General features: G+C 40.1%; 2 protein-coding genes across 5 annotated transcripts in view; both read right to left on the reverse strand.

Annotated features, from left to right (window-relative positions):
• Positions 1–766: 766 nt before the first annotated feature.
• mnd1 (meiotic nuclear divisions 1 homolog (S. cerevisiae)) lies at positions 767–14,081 on the reverse strand. The gene is made up of 8 exons (XM_030738516.1): positions 13,890–14,081; positions 13,464–13,529; positions 12,576–12,633; positions 10,406–10,554; positions 9,287–9,361; positions 9,060–9,174; positions 3,709–3,753; positions 767–1,896 (listed from the first exon to the last, which is right to left on the reverse strand). The coding sequence occupies exons 1-8, from the start codon at positions 13,890–13,892 to the stop codon at positions 1,790–1,792; spliced, it is 618 nt and encodes a 205-aa protein (XP_030594376.1). The 5' UTR covers positions 13,893–14,081; the 3' UTR covers positions 767–1,789.
• Positions 14,082–14,670: 589 nt separating this feature from the next.
• Positions 14,671–21,726, reverse strand: part of trim2a (tripartite motif containing 2a) — a 30,372-nt gene continuing 23,316 nt past the window's right edge. For all 4 annotated transcript variants that reach the window (XM_030735103.1, XM_030735087.1, XM_030735096.1 and 1 more), the window contains exons 6-12: positions 19,771–20,494; positions 19,202–19,305; positions 18,827–18,994; positions 18,314–18,482; positions 17,528–17,598; positions 16,630–16,770; positions 14,671–16,099 (exon numbers count right to left, since the gene is read on the reverse strand). In XM_030735103.1, coding sequence (XP_030590963.1) covers positions 15,947–16,099; positions 16,630–16,770; positions 17,528–17,598; positions 18,314–18,482; positions 18,827–18,994; positions 19,202–19,305; positions 19,771–20,494 — 1,530 coding nt within the window. In that variant the 3' untranslated portion in view covers positions 14,671–15,946. The remainder of the gene's footprint in view (positions 16,100–16,629; positions 16,771–17,527; positions 17,599–18,313; positions 18,483–18,826; positions 18,995–19,201; positions 19,306–19,770; positions 20,495–21,726) is intronic.

Here is a 21,726-nt window from a genome sequence, read left to right on the forward strand (position 1 = left end):
AGTACCTCACTTATAGCATTTCTAGCTTCCCACAGAACTACACGGTGACCCTGCAGTAACTTTGTATTTCTACTCCGCATTTCAGGATAATATACTGCGCTTTTTACTCTGCTTCCTACAACTGCAGCCATAGCCAACTTGAAAGATTAAGATTCATAATATAATTGCTTAGTCACAGGGGATGTTTCATTTCATTTGTGTGAATTTTACTAAGGTGAAATTTGAATGCAGAAATTTTACGCTGTTGTGCTGGGAGCGCCAGTATGGAAATTGAGATCTTAAGATGTCGCACTACAGACGCTACTGAGAAACATGGAAATGTCTAATACAATGGAAATTGGTTGGGTTTTAAACTTGCTTCACACAATTACTGACAAATGCATGCAATAAAAGTCCTTTATACACCAGTCTGTGTCATATGTTCAAATAAGCAGGTGAAAGTCCTTATGTCAGTACTGCACGGTTGATCTCTTTTGAGGGCCAGGCATGTTTTAACCAGAGAAGCTGAGATTAGCACGAACTGTGCACAGTGTTCTCAGAGTTCTGACATCCAACATGTCAGGCTCATGAATCACACTACAGGCTGGGCAGGTAGACACATGAATACACCCAGGTTATTCTTCTGTGGGTGTGTCAGCCTCCCACAAACAAACTGCAGCTAGGCATATAGTTTTTTTTTCCCCCCCGTGTTGCTATGGTCATTAGTTTAGTTCTAACAAGGAGCTTAGGGTTGCAGCAATAATCTACAAGTATGAACATCCACAGATTGGATCAGATGATTCTTTATTACGCAAATAACTAAATTTACAATAGTAAAAACAGTAACCTTTAAATTAGTCACTAAAATATGTCCATTAATACCATCATGTTCTTCAATAGTTTACACAGAAATAACTTGTGTTCAGAAGTGGTAAATGATCAAACATTGCACTTTGATGGCATTCACTTACTGGAATAAAAATGAAACTGATGAGCAAAGCAAAATGAGCACAGAGCTCATTTGAAATTTAAATCAACAAAACCCAGACACATTGGCCTTGTCAACTAGGTCACTGCAAAAACAAGACACACAACTGCCTTTTTTGCATCTGGTTTGACAGAAAATGAAGAGCAAAAAAGAAGGTCAGTAGTCATTCTAGACATGTCGTGACAGCAGTGTTCCTTTTTGTTCATTTAGAAAGTGAGCCCTGAAAAACAAACAAAAAAAAAAAAAAAAACAGAGCTTTCAGGGTCGATCTTGTAAAAATTCCAGTGCCAATTTCTAAACAAAAACACCAAAGCTAAGGCACTTGACATTGACCTTTGCAAGTATAACACAGCTGGAGATGCATGCTTTGTAAAACTCAGAAGGAAAAAAATACACAAGCACTTGATTCCAAACCATCTGTTTAAACCATATAAATGCAACCACTGGCAACACAAATGCAGTGTCGATTCCTTTCCATCATCTACTTGGAGCTCTCAGTTTTCATGCAAACAGGTGTCCCAAAAGTCAGGCTGCTAAGCTGTGTTTATCACGGGACCCTGTCACCCCTCACAGCCACTAATGGTGTGTCAGACTCTTCTCTGGTTGCACCAAAGCAACATATCTGCTGATAAAGTCCATCTGCCACTGCAAAGTCACTGACATCTGTCCTAATTCAAAATCCACCCCAGGCCACAAATGAGGCTTGTGGTGCATTCCTTTTCACTAAAACACAAAGAACAGAAACTAGAAATGCAGAGACCAGACACGTAGGCATCAGAAGCCCAAACATTTTCCATTCCCGGGTCCATGACAAGCTAGCAGTCAGTCCATGTAGTCGAAGCCCTCAGGGATACCAAAGGCTTTATCAATACGGCTGTCATCGAAGGCAAACTTCTTCTTTGTCCAGGACTTGATGGCAAAAACATTGTCTGAGAACAAAAATTAAAAGCCATTAATTTCATGAAAAATACTGTAAATTTACAGCAAAGTGAATCTGGGAGAAGAATATTATTCAGGGACAAAATCATCTGCTCCTTTCAGAAGCAAAGCTGTTTAGATGAAAGCTGGGTTACTATCACTGAAGATTTAAGTCACATTAGAGTGGCACATTTAGTATCTATTTTCTAGTTTTGTATATCTGTGTATGACATGTAATTTTAGGAAACAGAAATGTTCCTTATAGTCTCTTTGTTTCCATTTGACATTAACAGGAACTAGAAGAATTGCATTTGCACAGCCTGGCCAGTTTATTAACTTCACTCTAATCTCAAATTCTTCAGCTAAATGATGTATGCATATAATAGAGTGTATGTTCATTTAACTATCTGAAATGAAATATCTTTAATCTGATTTTTTTATAGTTTGAAGTCTTCCTAGCAGACTCATGTAAAACTACTTTTTTTAAACAATTTATATTTTACAAAAGCCTATCATAAAACTGTATTCTTCATTCAGATCATGTCAATAAAAATTACTTCACACATTTCATGTTTATTTCACTAAAAGCAAAATGTCTATATTTTAGGACGTTTTAGAAGCTGAAACTGTCTCCAGTTTCAAAAGCAGAACAGCTTCCTGCAGACTAGCACCCTTCTGATCAGGAGCCTAAGCCAATGAAGTCTTACTTGCACTTTTAGTGATGGCTGTCACTTCAGTTCTGCATGATCAGGTTTTACTGTTCTCCCCTTTTGATATGACAAGCGATTAAATGTGTCAAGGCCTGTGTGGGCAGCCACAGACGATTCACTAACAGGGCTGCTATTAAAGTTACGGTGGTCTGCTGCAATCCACCATACGCTGAAGCAGTGCCAATAGAAACCAGTGGTGCAAGTGTAACGTTTTCTTTTAAAAAACAAAAAGGCACCGAGTCCCAGCCAAATTTTCCATCAAGCCTACAACATTTGGCTGTGCTGTGTCGTGTTTAGGAACAAACACAAATCTGACAAAACTGTAGCATTAGCTATAGCAACACAATGTGAGAACAATATAGCTTTTAGTAAAAGACAGTGTTGTAGTTGTACTAATTCAGCAGCTGTGCACAGTGCTGTAAGGAAACACTTTTATGCTAGGCATTTTAGTTTCATACTGTCCAGCCAAGAAAAGGGAAGTACAAATCGTGAGTGAGGCAGAAATGACTCAGTTTCTTTAAATGCGCTTCCTTCCATGTAAGCAAAGCAAAAGCTTTCCACCAAAACTGACATGACTTTGTTGACCAGCTACAGGCAATGTTGATCCAAAGAGTCAAAAGACCACAGGCTTCAATGGGCACCATGATCCCAAAAGGGTCAGTTGTGTCCAAGGTTACCACTCAGGTCAACAGATGCACACACACAGAGCCCGAGTGCTGACTACTTGGAGTGATAACTGGACAAAAGGTGTCCTTATAGATTTCACTTTGGGAATTCATGTGCTTTAAACAGTAATGAGTGATAAAAGCCCAGCTGCTGTCATTATTTTCTTAACTGGCATTCACCTTTTCTCTACAACTGTGTTGTTAGATGCAGTGTAGAGCTTTGACTAACCAGCATCTTCAACAAAAAAACAGTACAACTGGTGGACTCGCCAACAGTCCAAAACCCCACAAGCAGTGAATACAAAATAAAACAATTCTCACTTTTGACAAGCATTACAAACAGATATTGGACATTTTTGGTTAGTAAAAAAAGATTTTGTTCTGTATTCATTTCTGCAGCTTGAATCACATTAGATGTGCGTGCATATAAAAAGATGAGATGACTCACCGGTCCACCTGGAAACAGCTTCTTTTGCTATAACATTTGATTTTTCTGCAAAAAAAAAATTTTGGATTAGTATGTGCATCCAACTAGTCATTAACCACTTATCCAGAGGTAAGTGATAAACAAGCCCCGGTGTAAGCATATGCAGCTTTGCAGATGAAAAGCATTTTTTTTTGTGTGTCATCAAGACCTTCAATACATCTGCTGAGCACCCAACAGTCAATAACATCACCTGTAGGTTTTGCTTCATTATGTCATTAAAAGTGTCATATTTCCATTGATGTTGTGGCTGCTGAGGTGTGTGTGTGTGTGTTTAATCTCAATACTTTTAGTAACCTCTGTAACAGTGTTTTGTGTACTTTTCCTATCCTTTGTTTCTTATGACCTTTGGTGTTTGTAAGCAAGGCTTACACACTACGCAAATACAAACCAGGCCAAACAATTAAAAGCTTAAAGTGAAAACTTCAGTTGACACTTAGAATTCCCCAGACAGGAAAATACTTTCTTAAACTAATCTAAGTCCAGTAGAGTATATTAAACTGACAAAAACATTGAGGGGAAAAAAAGAAGAAAAAATCTGGCAACACAAGCATAAATGAAGGCTGGCAGCAAACCATCTCCTCTAAGGAGGAAGGTACGGTCAGGGATGTGATGGTTGGGTGGCCACAGCTGTGCTCTATAACTAAGTGGTGGTATACTATTAAATTAAAGTGGACACTATCCTACTCTTCCCCTGCAGCTACAGCAGAGCTTGAAAGAGCGCTTTAGACTGTAAAAAAACTGGAACGGAGCTGAATAATGTGAATATTAGGTCAACCATAAAGCTAAGATCCTAAGACAAGCACAGACAACGACATTAAGTTTCCAGGCACCTGGAAAAAAAAAAAAAAAAAATCACATCACGTTTCAGTAGAAGTAGTAAAAATAATCTAATTTAATCTGGCTGCTGCACTACTGCAAAGTGTTCTACAATAGCTGTGAATCCAGCCAACAAAAATGATTTGAGTCTAGGTTCAATTTCCAACAGGTTTGGAGGATTTCTTTCTTCTTTCTCGTCCTTCAGGAAACCTAAAAAAACTTCAGTACCACTAAAATATCTGGTAGGATTACCACAATAACTTATTGGTATCTATGGATGTGGCAACCACTGCTAAACATGCAGAGACCAGAAGACACAAAGTTTGGTTTTCAGGTAAGTTATGTTTATTGATTGTACCTATGTGTGTTTGTGTCACTTTGCGCATAGCATGCTGAGTTAGATAAGTCGTGCTGAGGTTAACGGGCCAAACTTCACCCATGCACATCGTGCAGTTCTTTATAATTTCTAACTTTGCACAAGTCAGCTAATTTCCCTTATTTCCACAGCTGGAAAACTACTGGAAATCCAAAAAGGCATTAATGGTTCAAATGTGAATAGTAATCCTGTTAATAACAGCATGGACAACACCCTTGAAGATGCCTAATGAACCATCATGTGTATAACTGTCACACATGCAGGAACAAGTCTTAGCCATATCAGCAGCAGACATTACATAATGTCATATAGCTGGATACAGCTTTGCTGATGGTTATCTGTTAACAAAGGTGTGTGTGTGTGTGTGTGTGTGGCACGCCTAGCAGTAAAAAACAAGATCTGCAGACATGTGGCAACAGTAAAAGAAAAAAAAAAAAGAATTTAATGCTAAGAGCAGGTCAGTTCTCTCAGTCTCACTAAGGTTGGATTAATCTACTAAACTTTTTGCTCCATCTGCATTTTGTTGTGTTAGAAATGTACTCATAATATCCGTTTACAAAGAGTATTACAACTAATAACCGAATACTTGATAACTGAAAAAAGGCTGTTCCTTATAGCCTCACACCATCCTCCTTCAGTTACACCACTGACTGTGAAAGTATTGCTTTCTAATTAAAACATTCAAAATATGTATTGTTGTTGACTCAAGTAAAACATAATTATATGCTAAAATTTGTGTTGTACACAATCCTAGTGTTTTTTTGTTTTTTGTTTTTCAAAACTGCTTTTTTCTGATTAACTTCTTTGTTCTGCTTGGATTTGAAGGTTCAGCCAAAAGATTTGGCCACAGTGTAACGCAGCATAGCAGGTGTGACACCGTGATCCATTTCATACACTAACCTAATTAAGGTTTCTAAAATCAGTATGTGGAGGTGTGCATGAGCAAACCCAAAAGCGTGGTTGTATAAATAACTGTCAAAAGCTCCACCACACTCCATCTTCTGAACAGACCGAGAATTCAACAAGTTTAATTTTTGGTTTTTGATTTTTGATTTTAGAGAGGTGTGAAAGTAACCGTACGCTCATTTTCAAGGATGTCGACTGCAGTCCTGCTGATCTGAATAAAATCAAACAGAGGTGTTTTTGTTCTTTCTACAGCGTGCACGATATTTAAAAAGCCCATCGGAAAAGCTCACCTAGTTTCAACAAAATTCTGCATTAAATATATTAAACATTACGACCTATATGATAGCATGATTTACCGTCTAATACACTGGTGACTGACATGCACTGTCAAATATTCATTATATTACATACTTTGTGTTAATAACTAAGATATCTATCTGCATTAAACTTTAGCTGCATCCACACAGGAAGTGGGTGGCAGTGACGTGGGACTGGAGACAACACAGGAACTCCATGACCTTTGGTGACTTCAGGCAACTATAAGTGAAAAAAACAGTAGCAACATGAAGTGGACGGGTCATGAGATACTTCTCTTAACTTTGAGGCGAGTGATTCAAGCGGTTACCAATGAGGGTGCAGGATATTGGTAATTGATATATGACAAGGTGATAAATACATTAGAGGGTTATCAAGCAACTGGAGCCTGGAATGCACCTAGCAGCTAACCGTCAGCTTCAAAGCGATGTGTAATGAGCGACATGTTCCCTGTGTGCACACAGCTTTAATATTTGACACTACTTTAACACTACTTACACAGCAAGTACTATAGAAGTGCTTTTTACAGGGATTGGACTTTGATTCATGTTCTCATCAATTAATAGTCTGGTCTATGGAAAAAAAATTTCCATCACAATTTGTTAGGTGACATTCTTTAACATTTTTCTTTTGGCCAACAAAACAAAAAATACTTTAAGATCTAAGCCGCCAGAATGTGTTATTGCTTTAAATTTTACTTTAACATTGACCATAATTTGGCTTAACTGCAGCGATACCGTTCTTTATCATGTCAGCCAGACTGGCCATAAATAATTTACCACGTCCATATGACCAGTATATGAGACAGCGCTGTCCCGGTGGAGTGGAAAAAAACAGAACTGTGGGCAGGAACTGGAAGGTGCGGGTAAACAGACCAGATATTTGTTTGACACCACAAGTCACATGGGTAGATGACACCCCCCCCCAATAATGCAGGTCAGCGATAACTTGAAAACAAAGCATTATCAGATTTTTGCAATGCCATCAATAGTTTTGTCTGTTGTGCAGCTCTCTCATGTAAGAGGTGTGTGACAGCCAGTGAAGTAATCTAATGCTTTTAAAAGCCTTTCAATACCAGCCCTCTGAGCTGAGAGGTCAGATGTAGTAAGGTTCATTTGACTGCACTAAAAAAAATAGATATCTAAGTCTTTCAGACCTCTGTGTCAGCAAAAGGCATTACGCTTTGCATCACTGCACCAACACTGAACTGGTTTGAGGTTTGTACTTAAAAAGGTATATCCTGAAAGCGAGGTGACTGACCACTTGTTATAATTTTTTTTTCACTTCCTCAAACATTTAATCTGAACCGTGAGAATCTTTGACCCCACAGCTAAACATGTTTGCTCTCAGTGGTGCATTCACAGGTGTCTCGCACACCAGGTACACACCTTAAAACCTTGTTTGAACAATGTGGCACATGAAGATCAGCTGAGCCCATTCATGTTGGCTGCTGAAGAATGTTGTGGTTTGCAAACAAAACAAAGTTGACTGGTAATGCAGGCATTTTTGCTCTACATTAATCACAAATGGGGTTATGCACTACCTGACGAGCACAGAAGATATGCTTTGACCCACTTTGGCTGTCACAGAAGAAATACTTCCCTTTACCTCTACAAACCTGACACTGGTGAGGTTAGGTGCACACGGAAGTAAAAAAAAACTACACTAAATGTAACTGAGAAGCAGCAGTTATTTTCAATTTTAAACTGCGTCGAAAAACAAAATTAAAGCTAAATGGAGCCAGCAGCCACAGCAAATTTCTGATAGAGATAAAGACATGAAGGGTGCAACTGTTTATCTGTTATTAGACCACATTTTATGAGTAATCAATGCAGAAAACCATGAAAAAAAGGCACCACTGTATTCATTGGCACTCATTTCACCTCAGAGGTTTTAATGTTGTGGCTGACTGGTGTATTTCCCTGGTCACTACACAACCTGGCCTTAGAAATTTTCCTAACATCCCTTAAATGCATTTAAAAGCACCTTAATTAGCTTTCAGTGAAAGTGTGAGGAGGGAATTTCAAGGTGGGAGATCCTGTTTATGTCTAACATTGACTTGATGCTATTGATCAGAGGCCAGCTTCAGTGGAGCACTGATTACGGAGGTGTTTTCTTCTATTATTTCCACTAATGTAACAGTCTTAGTGTTGAACGGCTTAAAAGGAGGATGAGCATTTTTCATATCTGCCAACTGCACCGGAGCCTTCTTTGTATCACCCTAATGTCTGACACCGTGTGGGAGGCTACACTGAAATAATACGGCTCCTACTGCACAAATTTGAGTTCATTATCTGGTGTGAAACCATTTATCCACATTAGGCTGAACACTACAGAAGCTGCTCGAATGCTTTGCATCTTGGATGACACCCAACTCTTTCCTCTACCTCTCCTTTTAATAAGAGATCCTCACTAGATGCAAAACAGTGCCATCTGCATTGATAAGCCACGTGAGGCAGCAACTGATTACATTTTGTTAAATAAACATTAATTGAATAACCACACATGTGCTGCTACGACACTTCTGCTTTGCACTATTTATTCCTGCATTAACTTAATTGCCAGTGATATAATAGCAAGTATTCCCAATGATAAAAAACAAACAAAAAAAAAAACTTTTTTCATAATGTAAAAGAATCCCACAGCTGTAAAGTTTGTGATAAAATATTTAAAGACAAATAGAGGGCCAAGTACAACAGCAGTCTATTACAACACTAACCATGAACTATGACCTCGGCAGCACAGTCAAAATCATTATGCTGGTAACATTTGGACTGTGCTACATTGCACATAAGGCTTAATGTCTCCCATCAGTAACTGTAAGTGATGTGATTGATGCTATAATTTAAAAATGACCTTTTTTTTTTTGAAAAACCAGTTGGTCTGCAGCTGTACTCACTCATCTCCTTGACGACTTCGGGGTCACATTCCCGATACTTCTCCAACTCCGCCTGCAGCTGTGTGCGCTCCTCTCTCAGAGCCCGCAGCTCCTTCAGCAGAGAGCTTCTTTCTTTCTGCAAAGACAAACACAGATTTCACACATTTCGCACATTAAAGATCTAATATTCATTTTATTTCACTGATTTCATTTTGAATTTTTGCGCCACCGTGTGAACACATTCTTACTGTATCCTGACGTCCCACTTTCGCTTTTTCAACCGCTTTCTCTAGGGATGCTTTCCGCTGCTTTGCCTCAGAAATCTTTAAAGTACAACAGTGTTTTGTTAAAGCTAACCACCAATTCATACAGTAATAATCAGCAGACAGCTGAGACGTTCCTGAAATGTGACATAAGTAAACCATGAAGCCACGTCTGCTGTTCACAACATGGTTGTTTCACCTGCAATAATACTGAGAGTGACCAGTAATATGCTGAAACAAATCAGCACTGGAGCCCTTGTAGCCTATTAATACAATGAATACAATCACAAAATCTTAATGGTGCATGACTGCTTACCCATGTACCAGACTCTTAGCCAATTACAGTGCTGTTAACTTTACTGTTCAAGCATACAATACGATTACTTTGGCTGCAAGACGGAGCTGGGTTTTATTATAACTTTAAATTGCACCTCAACTTTTTCCACACAGTCCTTGGGTCAACGCTTAATTCTCATCCTTGTATTCAAAACATCAAGCATCGCTCTATAAAATGAACACAGTGTGTGATGATCTCAGTGACCAAATGCTGCGTTATCTCACACACAGCAGTATATTGTGTGGTACAACCAAACATCATCCTTATTTAGTGAGAGCTTGCTACTTTATACGTTCTGTCCCAGAAATCTGGTGGCTAACGTTCTCTGAGGAGTCGCCGCCCTCACACCATCTGTCAGCCATGAAACGGGAGGGAAGTGGGTCATCACTGAGGACGACACGCTGGTGACCACAAATAGTTACAACTGGGATAATTCTTTTAAACCATAACATATCTGACAAAGAAAAAAAATGCATATCTAAGATATATCTTTTTCATACTCTGACAAGCTTCTTGTTAATCAGCAGCTGTTTTGTGTTTTCTTCCCAAATTCTCTTTTCACTGTTAGCAGAAGTGTCTTCCAGGCAGCACTGACCTCACGTGGTGACCTTATTACTGTAAACCATGAGGGAGAAGCTCCCTCTGAAACCAGAAAACCCAATCATCTTCTGTGAAACTAAACTCGATCTTATCCTTTCGTGCTATAGCGCCTATACTTTACATGAGCTGTAATACATGGCGATCAGACTAAAAGCGACTGCGCTCACCTGTTTTTGCAGCTCCTCCAGTTTGTGCTTGCGTGCGTGTAAGGCTTTACTGGGAAAGGCCCAGTAATAGTTGGATGTACCTACTCTTTCACAGTCCACCATGTTGTCATCAACCAGGCTCTGCAGCACTTCCTTCACAGTCATGGGAGCTGAAATCAGCAGAGCGCAAACATTAAGATGGTTTTTAAGTCTCCAGCATTAAGCTGTATGCTCGTGGAGTTAACGGCATTTCTAAATTTTTGATTTGGTTTGGGGATGATTCGCTCTCCTGCTTTATAATGGAGTTATAGCCAGTACAAGCTAGGCAGTCTCTACATCTATTTGTGAACATAAAGCAGACCTGATGTTGGGCTTAACACTGAACTCTGCTGAGGATTTACAAAACATAAGCCATCATAAGGTCTAACTTTTACTGTTGGAAATGTATGCTGCTCAAATTACAAAACTAAACCCACACATCTGCAGCCTATCCGGCTGTTTCATACAGATCTGAGAGAACACTGCATGAGAGGATGTAATAGAGCAGGAGCTACATCTTGAAAAGTGTCAGCAGTGAAATGTGATCCTCCCACACGCTTTGCTCCACTGTTAAACTGAAAGAGCTTATCTGCTGAGAGGATGTGGATCCAGCAGCAAAACAACAGAATTGGATGGAAAATGGGGAAAACTCTGGATGATTAACCAAAGTCCATATGTGCTTGTTTGTTTCACTCTCATTCACTTATGAGATTCAAGCAGCTTCAAACTATTCTTCCTCTTAACTGATTAGCAGTATGTTATTACCGCTCTTTTAATCCAACTAGTCCCTTTTGTCACATTTCTGCCCTTTATACGGGGAAGCGTACCCACAATGCGGATCTCTTGTTGCCCCCTTCCCCCATCACGCAGTAATGGGGGTCAGAAACATGTGCTTTTAATCATGGCAACGAGATCCAGTTTCTCTAGATTAATGTTGTGTCCAGTTTAAAACAGAATCCCTCCTCAGTTCAGTCAAACACACTCAACAGTTTCATTCTTCAAGGCGATTTAGCGCCTAAAAATAAAACTTTGTATTCTTATAAATTTGGTCCCAAAGTCAGGCTGCAGAACCAAAAGCTTTCCACACCCCTGTGAACTATGAGATTACTGCTATTGATAGGCTTGGTTCTGCTTACACAGACTAAAGATGGCAATAGCCCCGTCCTGGTTGCCATGGCAATTTTATAAGCATATCACCATAGTGTTCTCAAGAATTCATGAATGTGCAGCGCACGTTTACGGCATTCATCCATCTCCACGTTTTTGTCATTTTTCTGTCATATTCTGATTCTGTGCTGCTCTCACTGAGGTCTGTTTTAATCATGCCTGAAAGAGCACGCTGCCCACAAGCCGAAATATCAGTTTGCACTCAACATTTACAGGTCACTTAGAGGAAAGGTGTGATTGTGCAAGTCTCTTGCGCATCCTTGTGAGTTGTTCAGCTCACTAAAAGAAATAACGGAAGATGAAAATGGAGAACAAAAAAAAATAAATAAAATAAGGCTGCTAACGCTAACACTTTAGGTGTAAGATGCCCGCTTTCAGTCTGACTCACTCGGCCTAAACTAACCTCACACCCGATAAGAGGAAGCTTTCAAAGCTGCTGCTTCATGGGGGGAAATGTTAAATGTGAAGCTCTGTTTGTTGCTTCCAGGTGTTCTTTTCCTCTGAGTTTATTACAAACCAACATCACAGCAGTAAGATCCCCTGATGAGCGATCTGGCTGGATGAAACATGACCCCATTCTGGTCAATGGATCTAAACATGAACAAATTAGAAAAAGGTCTGGTCTATGAAAATAACTATTTTCTAAAAATAGACTGATGTCTCAACCAGCCCTTAAATAGACTTTTACTAAATAATTACTCCAGTTGAGCATGCAAAGTGCTTTCTGCTACAAATCTCACTGACACAGTCATGCACACATTCATACAGTGCTTTTAACTAAGCCTAAGCACTTTGTCAAATGACTAATGATACATGCAGACTGGAGTTGCTGGGGATCAATCCACCAAACTTCTGATTAGTGACAACCCACTCTACCACCTGAGCCACAGCCACCCCAATTAGAATTCAACCAACAGGACACCAGTAGAGGGCTTACCTCAGAGTTAAAGACTTCTCTTTGGTAAAAATGTTGTTCTTTACTCACCTATGCCCTTTGACTTCGGGGCAATCTTCTCGATGTCTTTCAGCTGAAACACATCTTTCTATAAAGGCAACAAGAGAACATGTTCCAGGGTTGTTGTTGTTTTTTTTAAACTAATATATCACAAATAAAGAAATTATTTAACTGATTTATATACTTCTACATTTTCTTTTTTCTAAATGGAAGATGGCTTTCTGGAAGGTAATATAATTAACATTTTGATGGTAAAATCAGATATTTTAAATTGCAGTTTATCCATTTTAAGGACCTACGAGTATTTAAATTTCTGTACTTTGACTGCCCGATTCAAATGTTGAAAAGCACGCTCCAGATTTCCTCCGTATTCTATTATTATCAGCATTACTTCCTGTGCAAGGATATAAACAGTGAATCAACCAACCATCTGCTGCCTGACCTGAGGCGTGTATTAAGTTTAGAGATTTAACTAAAACATTTTTGAAAACATCAAACTCATCTTATAAAGACTGTGTTAAAAAATAATTGCATAACAATACTGACCAGTATAAATAACACAGCAACACATAATAGGACAGAACACCTGTCAGGACATAAGATCCCACACACATATTTCTGTACTATATTTTCTTGCAGCTGTCTTGAGATTTCTAGTGTACATATTCGGAGTCTTAGCATACATATTATTTATTAATGCGATTTGCACTACTCCGTTGGATATGAAGTTTTGCACTCATAAGGGCTCACTGTGCACCTGTGGCCCTTTTACTCTCACTTTGTTGTTTATTTACTGTAGACTGTAGTATTTTCTTATTGTTGTAACATTAATTTCCCATACTGGATCAATAAACTCCGTATCTATCTATCTATCTATGAGGATATGGAGGCTAGATCACCTGCAACGGGAAAACTCACAGATTCAAAGAAAATCTCCATCATGCGAGTTCTCTTCTCCTCCAAACTCAGTCCTTTCTTCTTTGACTGTAACAGAAGGTTAAATTTCATTACAGGATCACAAAGCAGTAACATGTGAAGGCCGATCGACCAATTAGGACTGAATTACTAGAACCTGCCATTTACAGCTGAATGAACCAGGTGAAATAACTACATGAAATACACTGGCAGCAGGGGTATGACTGTCCTGAAATACCGGTCCAATGACAGTTAATGTTAAGTCCGGAGCCCTTTACTAAATGTACGATGTGAAATAATAGATGCTGGTTGGTGAGAGTAACGCTGCTGGTAGATATAACCTATAAGCTAGCTAAGAGATGATAGCAAACGGCTACGTGAACGTTGATGGTCTTCACAGCAGGTGAGCTAAGGCGAGCTTCTGCTTACCATTTTAGGATGTAGATTGCACCAGCAACGACCACTAACATCAGCGTTTTAGCCACCTGAATGTAACACAACGCGGTCGTTAATTATTTAACGTAAAGAATAGAAAGAATAGTCGACAAAGCAGCAGAGCGGGGAACCTAGCAGTAGTGAATTTCCCGCGGAAGGCTGACAGGTCAATGTTGCGTTTAAGCTTCTCGTAAACTCCTAAACTAGTAAAGTCATCGTAGGTTTTTCTGTACATGGAGGTACTGTCCGCTTGATAGAGACACAAAAACCAATAATAATGCCCACATACGGAATCCATTAAACACATTTACTGTTAAGTGTAAACACTACGTTTGCATTCCTGGAGCTCGCTCAATACTGAGTATCACTGAAAAAAACTAACATTATCCAGATTATTTCCGAGGGGTTATGAAGGCAGCATTGGGGAGGAGCGCTGTTTTTGTTTTGTTTTTTCTTCTCTTCATAGCTTTATATCGCCCCCTGTCGTCTAATAAAATAACAGTGACTGCAGGACAGACCAGAGAAGCACTGAGCAAGAAAACCTTCTATGGTCAAAAGTACCCACACCACAGCTTTACTTAGACCTTCCCATAAAAAGGGCGTTTCCTAAGCAGACCAAAAGGTTTTATCTGCAGCTAACGAGTAACCTTAAGGTCCTTAAACAGTTTTTATTAAAAGTGATAAGCAAACATTTTTGAAATTACTAGTGCAGTTCATTATTTATCAGATCTATAGTCCATTTTCATAATAATAAATTAATCTTATTGCAGCACATCTATTACACAAAAGCACTATTCTTTTCTGTGGGCACTTTAATTCCATTTGGCATTACAAATATGAACAAGACAATGGAAAACAAACAATTTTCAGGGTCATGTAGAAAATCCATGACCCATTGCTGGATAACAAATAAAGACAATTGTGTGCTTGAAGACAAACAAGGCTTTCTAATAGGGCCACAGTGCATTCTTACAACACACACCTCAACTGTTGGACTTTCTATTGGATCTTTGATTGTGAAGATAGACACATTGTGTTGCTAAAACACAACCTGTTAGTCATTCTGCAGATTTTATTTGAAGTTATAAGAGCATATGAAGAGGAGTGAAGGTGACTGCAGTTCTGCGCCTCTGCTTTCAGCGTGATGAAGAAACCTTTCAGCTGGGGACTCGACGCACCCTACCGGCATTCTTCCAAGCATTTAGCTTTTCGCTCAGATTCTACAACTCAAGGCGTCCGCACATGATCACGGCTGAAATGTTAAGAGGCGTCATACACAGCCTACACAGCAGAATTCAGCATATCAGGTGGCTTATGTTTGGTAACCTTAATTCATACAGTCACGCTTGTCAGCATACTGCTGTTTTTCAAAGTGATGACAGAGAGATCATTGGAGGGTTAAAGGTGGTCAGCTGGAAACAGTTTAATATGCACAGTTTAAGGTGTTCTTTAGTAAAAACAGCATGCACAAAGAGGTCTAATCATGCTTGAAAATACCCTGCTATGCCTACTTCTATAGCAAATAGGCAAACTGTGAGGACTCTTCGGAGCATTTAGCTGGAAGCTGCAGTTGCTGCTACTAGAAATGCAATTTCATTATTTCCCAGGTGACTAAGGTGTCTTTCACTTTAATTATGATTTCACTTAATACAGCCAGAGATTTTAGGAACAAGTGCAGAAGTTTTGGGGGTTTTATTTTTTTTTTCAGTTTCAAAGTTCTGCCATGTGGCAAAACCACATTAAAACTTTTCCAAATCCCCCACATTAAGATGAAAATTGAACGAGGTCTCCAGTGAGCACCAATCAGCAGGAGCAATCCGTGTGTGTGTGTGTGTGTGTGTGTGTGTGTGTGTGTGTGTATAAGGTAATCTCGCTTCACTCGCACCACAAATAAAGTCTCCGTGTTAGTTGGGGATGGCAGATGGCACAGTGACAGCAAGGATGAACAGGTGAGAGGATGAGCGCAAAAATCTTCCAGTCGCTCTGTACTAATGTGTGTATGTATATACATATATGTACACTGTACAGGCTGTGCATCGAGAGGAGATGGGCTACTGCAGGTAGCGGTAGACTTTGAAGCAGTGGTTGCCAGAATCGGCAACCACAACATGTCCGTCTGAAGTGAGCGCCAGTCCCTGCGGGCCGTAGAGGGGGTCCGCTGATGTGTTGATGTAAGAGAGGAACGAACCGCTGCCATCAAACACCTGAGAGAGAGAAATATCATCACTGCGGGAAATCAGTTTGTTTTATCCATTTGGCTTTTTTTTTGTTTTGTTTTTTAACGGAAAATGCAAAATAGTTGGCTATAAAGTATAAAAAGATGAAAGATTTCACAAATAGGAATGATGCATAGGGACCAAAATAGGTAGCAGGAAGCTGTTGTTTTAACCTCCCAAGACCCGAGCGTTTGTGTGGGAAGCATGTAACGCGAGAGGTCTGTGTCGAGCAGAATGAAATATAATGTGCAGAAAAGCCAACTGTAATGTCCCCACATGAGGAAGCAGGATCTCAGGAGGGTAAAACTCATATTTGTAGTTTACATGCCATATATCGACCCATTTCTATACATAAATATACTACTAATCGTGCTTCATTGGACTGTATGATGTAAGACCGTAAGGTGGTATACCATTTAGTAAAAAAGAAAATCAAGCAAGCATTCTATTAAAAAGGAGTCTTCAAGGTGTGGAAATTATTCATGAACACACAGTGAAGCCTGTCTACGCTTGCTGACCTGTATCCTGCTGTTGCCCCAGTCTGCCACTATGATGTTTCCATTGACGTCCACCGCCACTCCCGTGGGGGCGTTGAACTGGCCATTGCCTTCCCCATTAGAGCCAAATTTCAGCAAGAATTCCCCTTCTGTGTTGAACACCTGCAGTTTGGTTTTCAAAGAGAAGTAACAGAAGAGAGCGAGCATTTGTTACCCCAAAAAAATAAGCATTTCTGCATGCAGGTGTAGTCAAATACACAAATTATTACTTCTTTCTCTCTGCAGACAAAATGTCTCCCACTTCACTGAGTGTGTTTAAGTTCCACGTCACTGTTATGTCAGCCTGTGAAGTTATCAGTGAGCATCTGATGATTTCGGCCTCCAGGGGCAACAGCCAGTTAGTCTGAGGCTTCCTGTGCAGCCAGTGGATATCCAGATAACACATAGCTGATATCCAAGCCTGGACTTACTGGCCTGGCTTACAGTCTGATAAATGGTTTTGAGACTGCATTCTTAGCCAATGCTTTCATTTGTTGCTCTCCACACAGCCTGTACGCTCAGACATGATTGATCAGCGCTACATGGACTCTATAAATGGACTCCAAACTACTTGGAATGTCATAAAATCCTGGTCCAGATGACAAATCCCCCCCCCCCTTTGGTGAATGTGGCAACAGCCTTTTAATCTGAAGCACACAATTACAGAAAGAAATGTAAACACATTTTGGTAGAGGGTTGGAGCCTTAAAGTGGAGACTAACAATAGAACATCTATTTACCAAATGTTACAAAAGTTGCCTAAAAAAAAAATTTTTTTTTAATTTAAAAAAAAGTTATATTTGTATGTTTTTCTGAGGCACTGTTGGACTTTACATTGAAAGTGTATTCCTGTAATACACATACACTCCTCTGGAACTTGCCTTTACTGAGTGGTTGTGGAAATCTGTCACAATGATCTCGTTGTTGTTGTTGACGGCAGCAAAGTGGGGGCCTGGATTAAAGAGAAATTTGAAAAGGTTTCAGATCTCATTGCCGGAGTTTTAGTTTTGAATGCAACAACAGAAACAGCTGGGTTCAGCAGCTTTTACATGACAGATGTTTATGGGGGACATGCGGCTTAAAAACCAAATGCAGCAGCAGCAGAAAAAAAAATACATAGATATTACATTTAATGCATTAAAAAATGAAATGTTGGAGCCTGATATATCAATATATCAGTCAGGCAGTTTGCCATTTGCTGACATACTGGTACTGACATTTATAACAACTGATAACTGTAAAATAAAGATGAGACAGGAGAAGCTCCCTTTAATCATGCTTTGAGTGTTAATGTTGTATAATTTGTCCACCAGGAGGCACTTTGCAGCTTCTCTGTTAGCAACAACCAGCTGATCCGAGCAAGTGTCATAAACAAGTAATCCATGACTTTTGTAAAAATAAAATGATCTCAATGACGACTCATAGCAAAGAAAAAAAATCATAGAATGATTAATGAGACAACATGCAGTTTTAGGCACACTTTAATTAATAATGCATGTACAGAAAAATGCAAACTTGCTGAAGTTGCTTTGACTGTATTAATGATCTATTTCATAAAGTTTCCAAGCACCCGCCTCATCATGAGGTCTTTTTTTCCTCTTCATTCAGCATGCAGGTTGGAAAGAGACTATAGGGGGAGCAGTGCACGGTATTACCATTGAGTGTACCTGCAAACTGCCTGTCACCGTTGCCACGGTTACCAAACTTGGTGACCAGCTTGCCGTTGACCTGGAAGATGAAGACGCAGCAGGACTTGTTGTCGACCACGATGATGTGGCCGTTTCTGTCCACCGACACGCCTTTAGGACCCATCAGCTTCCCTGAGCCAATCTTGTTCTGGAGAGAGTTTACAGCTGTGTTACACACGAGCACCCCCACTGAACTTGAAAATCTGCACTTACTTTAACAGAGATAAGGGGGGCTGAAAGGAGAAGCCAAAAATCACTCTCTTAACACCCCAAGAAATTTGCAAACGAGGTGTGAAAAAGTGTAAATCGGCTGAGTGCAGGACTCAAGGACAAAATCAGCTCGACTTCCTGCACAGCTGTTAGGCTCTTTCGGGAAGCGGTGCAGTGGTGGCACCAGTATTTATGGCAGGAACCCACATGGTACTATGCTTACTATTACTGTTCTGAGTAAAATTACACTAACTGACAATAACAAAGAAATGATGAACTTACCTTAAATTTGCCTTCACTTGAAAAGATGCTGACCCACTTGTTGTCGTAGTCCGCGATGATGATGTCGCCGTTGGGGTGCACGGCCACACCTGTCGGACGCTGCAGCTGACCCGGAGTCCGGCCACGGATGCCGAAACGACTTTTGAACTGGCCATCGTTGGAGAAAATCTGCGTTTGGTTTAAGATACCGGGAATGATTTCAACTCACAAGACTGTGTTAAATATTAGATTATTTTCCAAAGCTGCACAAAACTAAATCACATTTTAGACTGGAGAACAAACATAGTGCACATGCTGTTCGGCTCCTCAGAGTTTAGCTTGTTTAGCGTGAACCACTCACTTCTTACTGGTCCTGAGCTTCAGCACAGTTTTTACCTGGACACACTGGTTGTTGCTGTCTGCTATCAGCACCTTTCCCTGAGAGGAGGCAGCCACTCCCTGCAGATTAGTGAACTCCCCTTTGTTTCTTCCTTTTGTGCCTATAGGACATGAAATATAATCATGACCTGTAAGTTTTTAACAAAGTCCAAATCATACAGTAAACGAAATCTGATGTTCCATCAGCAATAAGCTTTCTGTTGTAGATGTATTTATGCTGCATATTACAGCAAAATAGAAATCCCCAGGCCATTCTGATTAACTTTTATTGTCTTTAGTATACTTTTTTTTTTTGAGTACAAATTGGTAGAAAAGGTGCAATAAATGCATATTAGTACTTCCAAGAGGACACGTTTATGTCTCCAAAATGCTTGTTTTGTCGACACTCAAAGACAGTAAATGTAAAATCCAATGAACACTGGACTGAACATATGAGAAGCTGAACAAATTCTTCACATGTAATTTTTTTTTTGTTTCCATCCCTCGTTAAAAAGCCGTTCAACTGACTTTTGATTGACTTGCCTTTAGGTTTAATGTTCAGCCCTCCGCCTAAGTGCCGTTCTTACCAATTCTGAAGATAAGGTCGTCCTCAATGGGATTCTCTTTCCTCCTCCCTGTGCTGTACATACTGGCCGGCCTCTTGATGGCCTTCTGCTTGATGTGTCCACTGCCTGGAGACTTGAGCCTCTTCTTAATGCAATCTGAAGTTGGTGATACATCAATGGATTTGGTGGCCTTTATCTTAAAGGGACTTCCTTTGATGTCTTGGTCATATAAGCGTAGAGATAAAGTACAAGTGCCCTCTTTAGGAGCTGTGAACAGGTACTCGTAAGTGCCATTCTTGTTGTCAAGTATGTCTCCGTCACACTTGCTGCCATCAGGTGAAAACATTTCAGCTGTGATGACTGCGTTACCCATCTTACACAGCTCTCCATCTTTGTCCTTGGTGGTGACGGTGATGGAGGTGGGCACACCCACCACACAATGCCGCAGCCCCTCACCTGTCGCCACAGTCTCAGAGGCCACGGCGTTGGTGGTCACAATAGTTCCCAGGTTGTGGATGGACTTCTTTAGTCCCTCTGTTTCCACGAGGAAGTCCAGCTGGTTGTTCTCGCCGGGCTGCAGAGGAAGCTCCTGGCTGGCCAGCTCAACGAGACGCTCGCCCATCTGCTTCTTCACCAGCAGCACCTCGGCCTCGGTGCCCTGGCTCAGGGCCTGCTCGGTGAAGTTGCAGCTGCTGGTGATGCCCTCTTGGCCCTGCAGCAGGGTATCCAGCTGGGCTTGAAGCACCTACACATGGAATACACCAGGGGGCAGCAGGGCGACACTGAGGTTAGATTAAACTAGTTTAAAAGTTTTGTGAGCAAGCTGTCAAAAATAATTATTCTTCCTTTCCTGTAATGATTCCGTTGATTTCATTTTACTAATAAGAAAATTGTGAAAATTTTTAATTTTTAAATTAAAAAAAATTGGGCAGCACAGTGGCACAGTGGTTAGCACTGCTGCCTCACAGTTAGAATAACAACTGGAAGGTCTGGGTTTGATTCCACCTTGGCCCAGGCCCCTCCCTCTCTCTGTGTGGAGTTTGCATGTTCTCTTCAGTTTCCTCCCACAATCCAAAGACATGCACTTACTGGGGTTAGGTGAATTGGCTACTCTAAATTGCCCATAGGTGTGAATGTGAGTGTGAAAGGTTGTTTGTCTCTCTGTGTTGGCCCTGCGGCAGGCTGGCGACCTGTTCAGGGTGTACCCTGCCTCTCGCCCTATGACAGCTGACCAGGATGAGCGGAAGCGAATGAATGGAAAAAAAGAAAATTATTATTTTTGCCCTCTAGTCTCTTTCTAATCTCAGATTATATTATTGCTAATTTGCAGTTGTAATTCTCAGGTTAGGAGCAAATGTGTGGCATTAATTGAGCATTACAGGAATCTTAGTTCATTAAGTTGCTGGTAAAAAATACAATACAGTGAAATCATAAGGTGATTTATCACATTACTCCACTTTCATTTGATAACAGTTATTTTACAGTGACCACACTGGTGTTTCAATCTAACAGCTTTTTAATTGTAATTTTCTTTTAGGCCCTGGAAATAAAATGTGAGACATAATTAGAGCCGCTTGCCTCGTAATCCTGGATATTCAGACAGATACCCCTCCCACAAGGAACCTACCAGAGGTTTCTTCTGATTTCCTTCAGCTTTTTTCAAGACCACCAAAAAATGTAATTAGTAATGTAAAAAAAAAAAAAAAAAAAAAATGCCACCCCCTGTTTGCAGTTTGATTTTTCTTAAAATGGCTTCATACTGTATTTCCAGCAGTCACTGGTTAAAAATGACCTCAGTGTAACTGAACTGCAGCTAATTTAGTCTCATGGAAATTCATGTGAAGCAGCAAATTATAAAGTGCGATCTTAATGCAGATGTTTAAACTGACCTGATTACGTGGTAACTGAGGATCGGGCATTGATCAAATATCATGAATTAATCAAATCCTCGAGTCATCCTATAATCTTAGTGTAAAG

This window comes from Archocentrus centrarchus, chromosome 1, assembly GCF_007364275.1.
Source record: "Archocentrus centrarchus isolate MPI-CPG fArcCen1 chromosome 1, fArcCen1, whole genome shotgun sequence".
In the NCBI taxonomy this organism is placed as follows: Eukaryota; Metazoa; Chordata; class Actinopteri; order Cichliformes; family Cichlidae; genus Archocentrus; species Archocentrus centrarchus.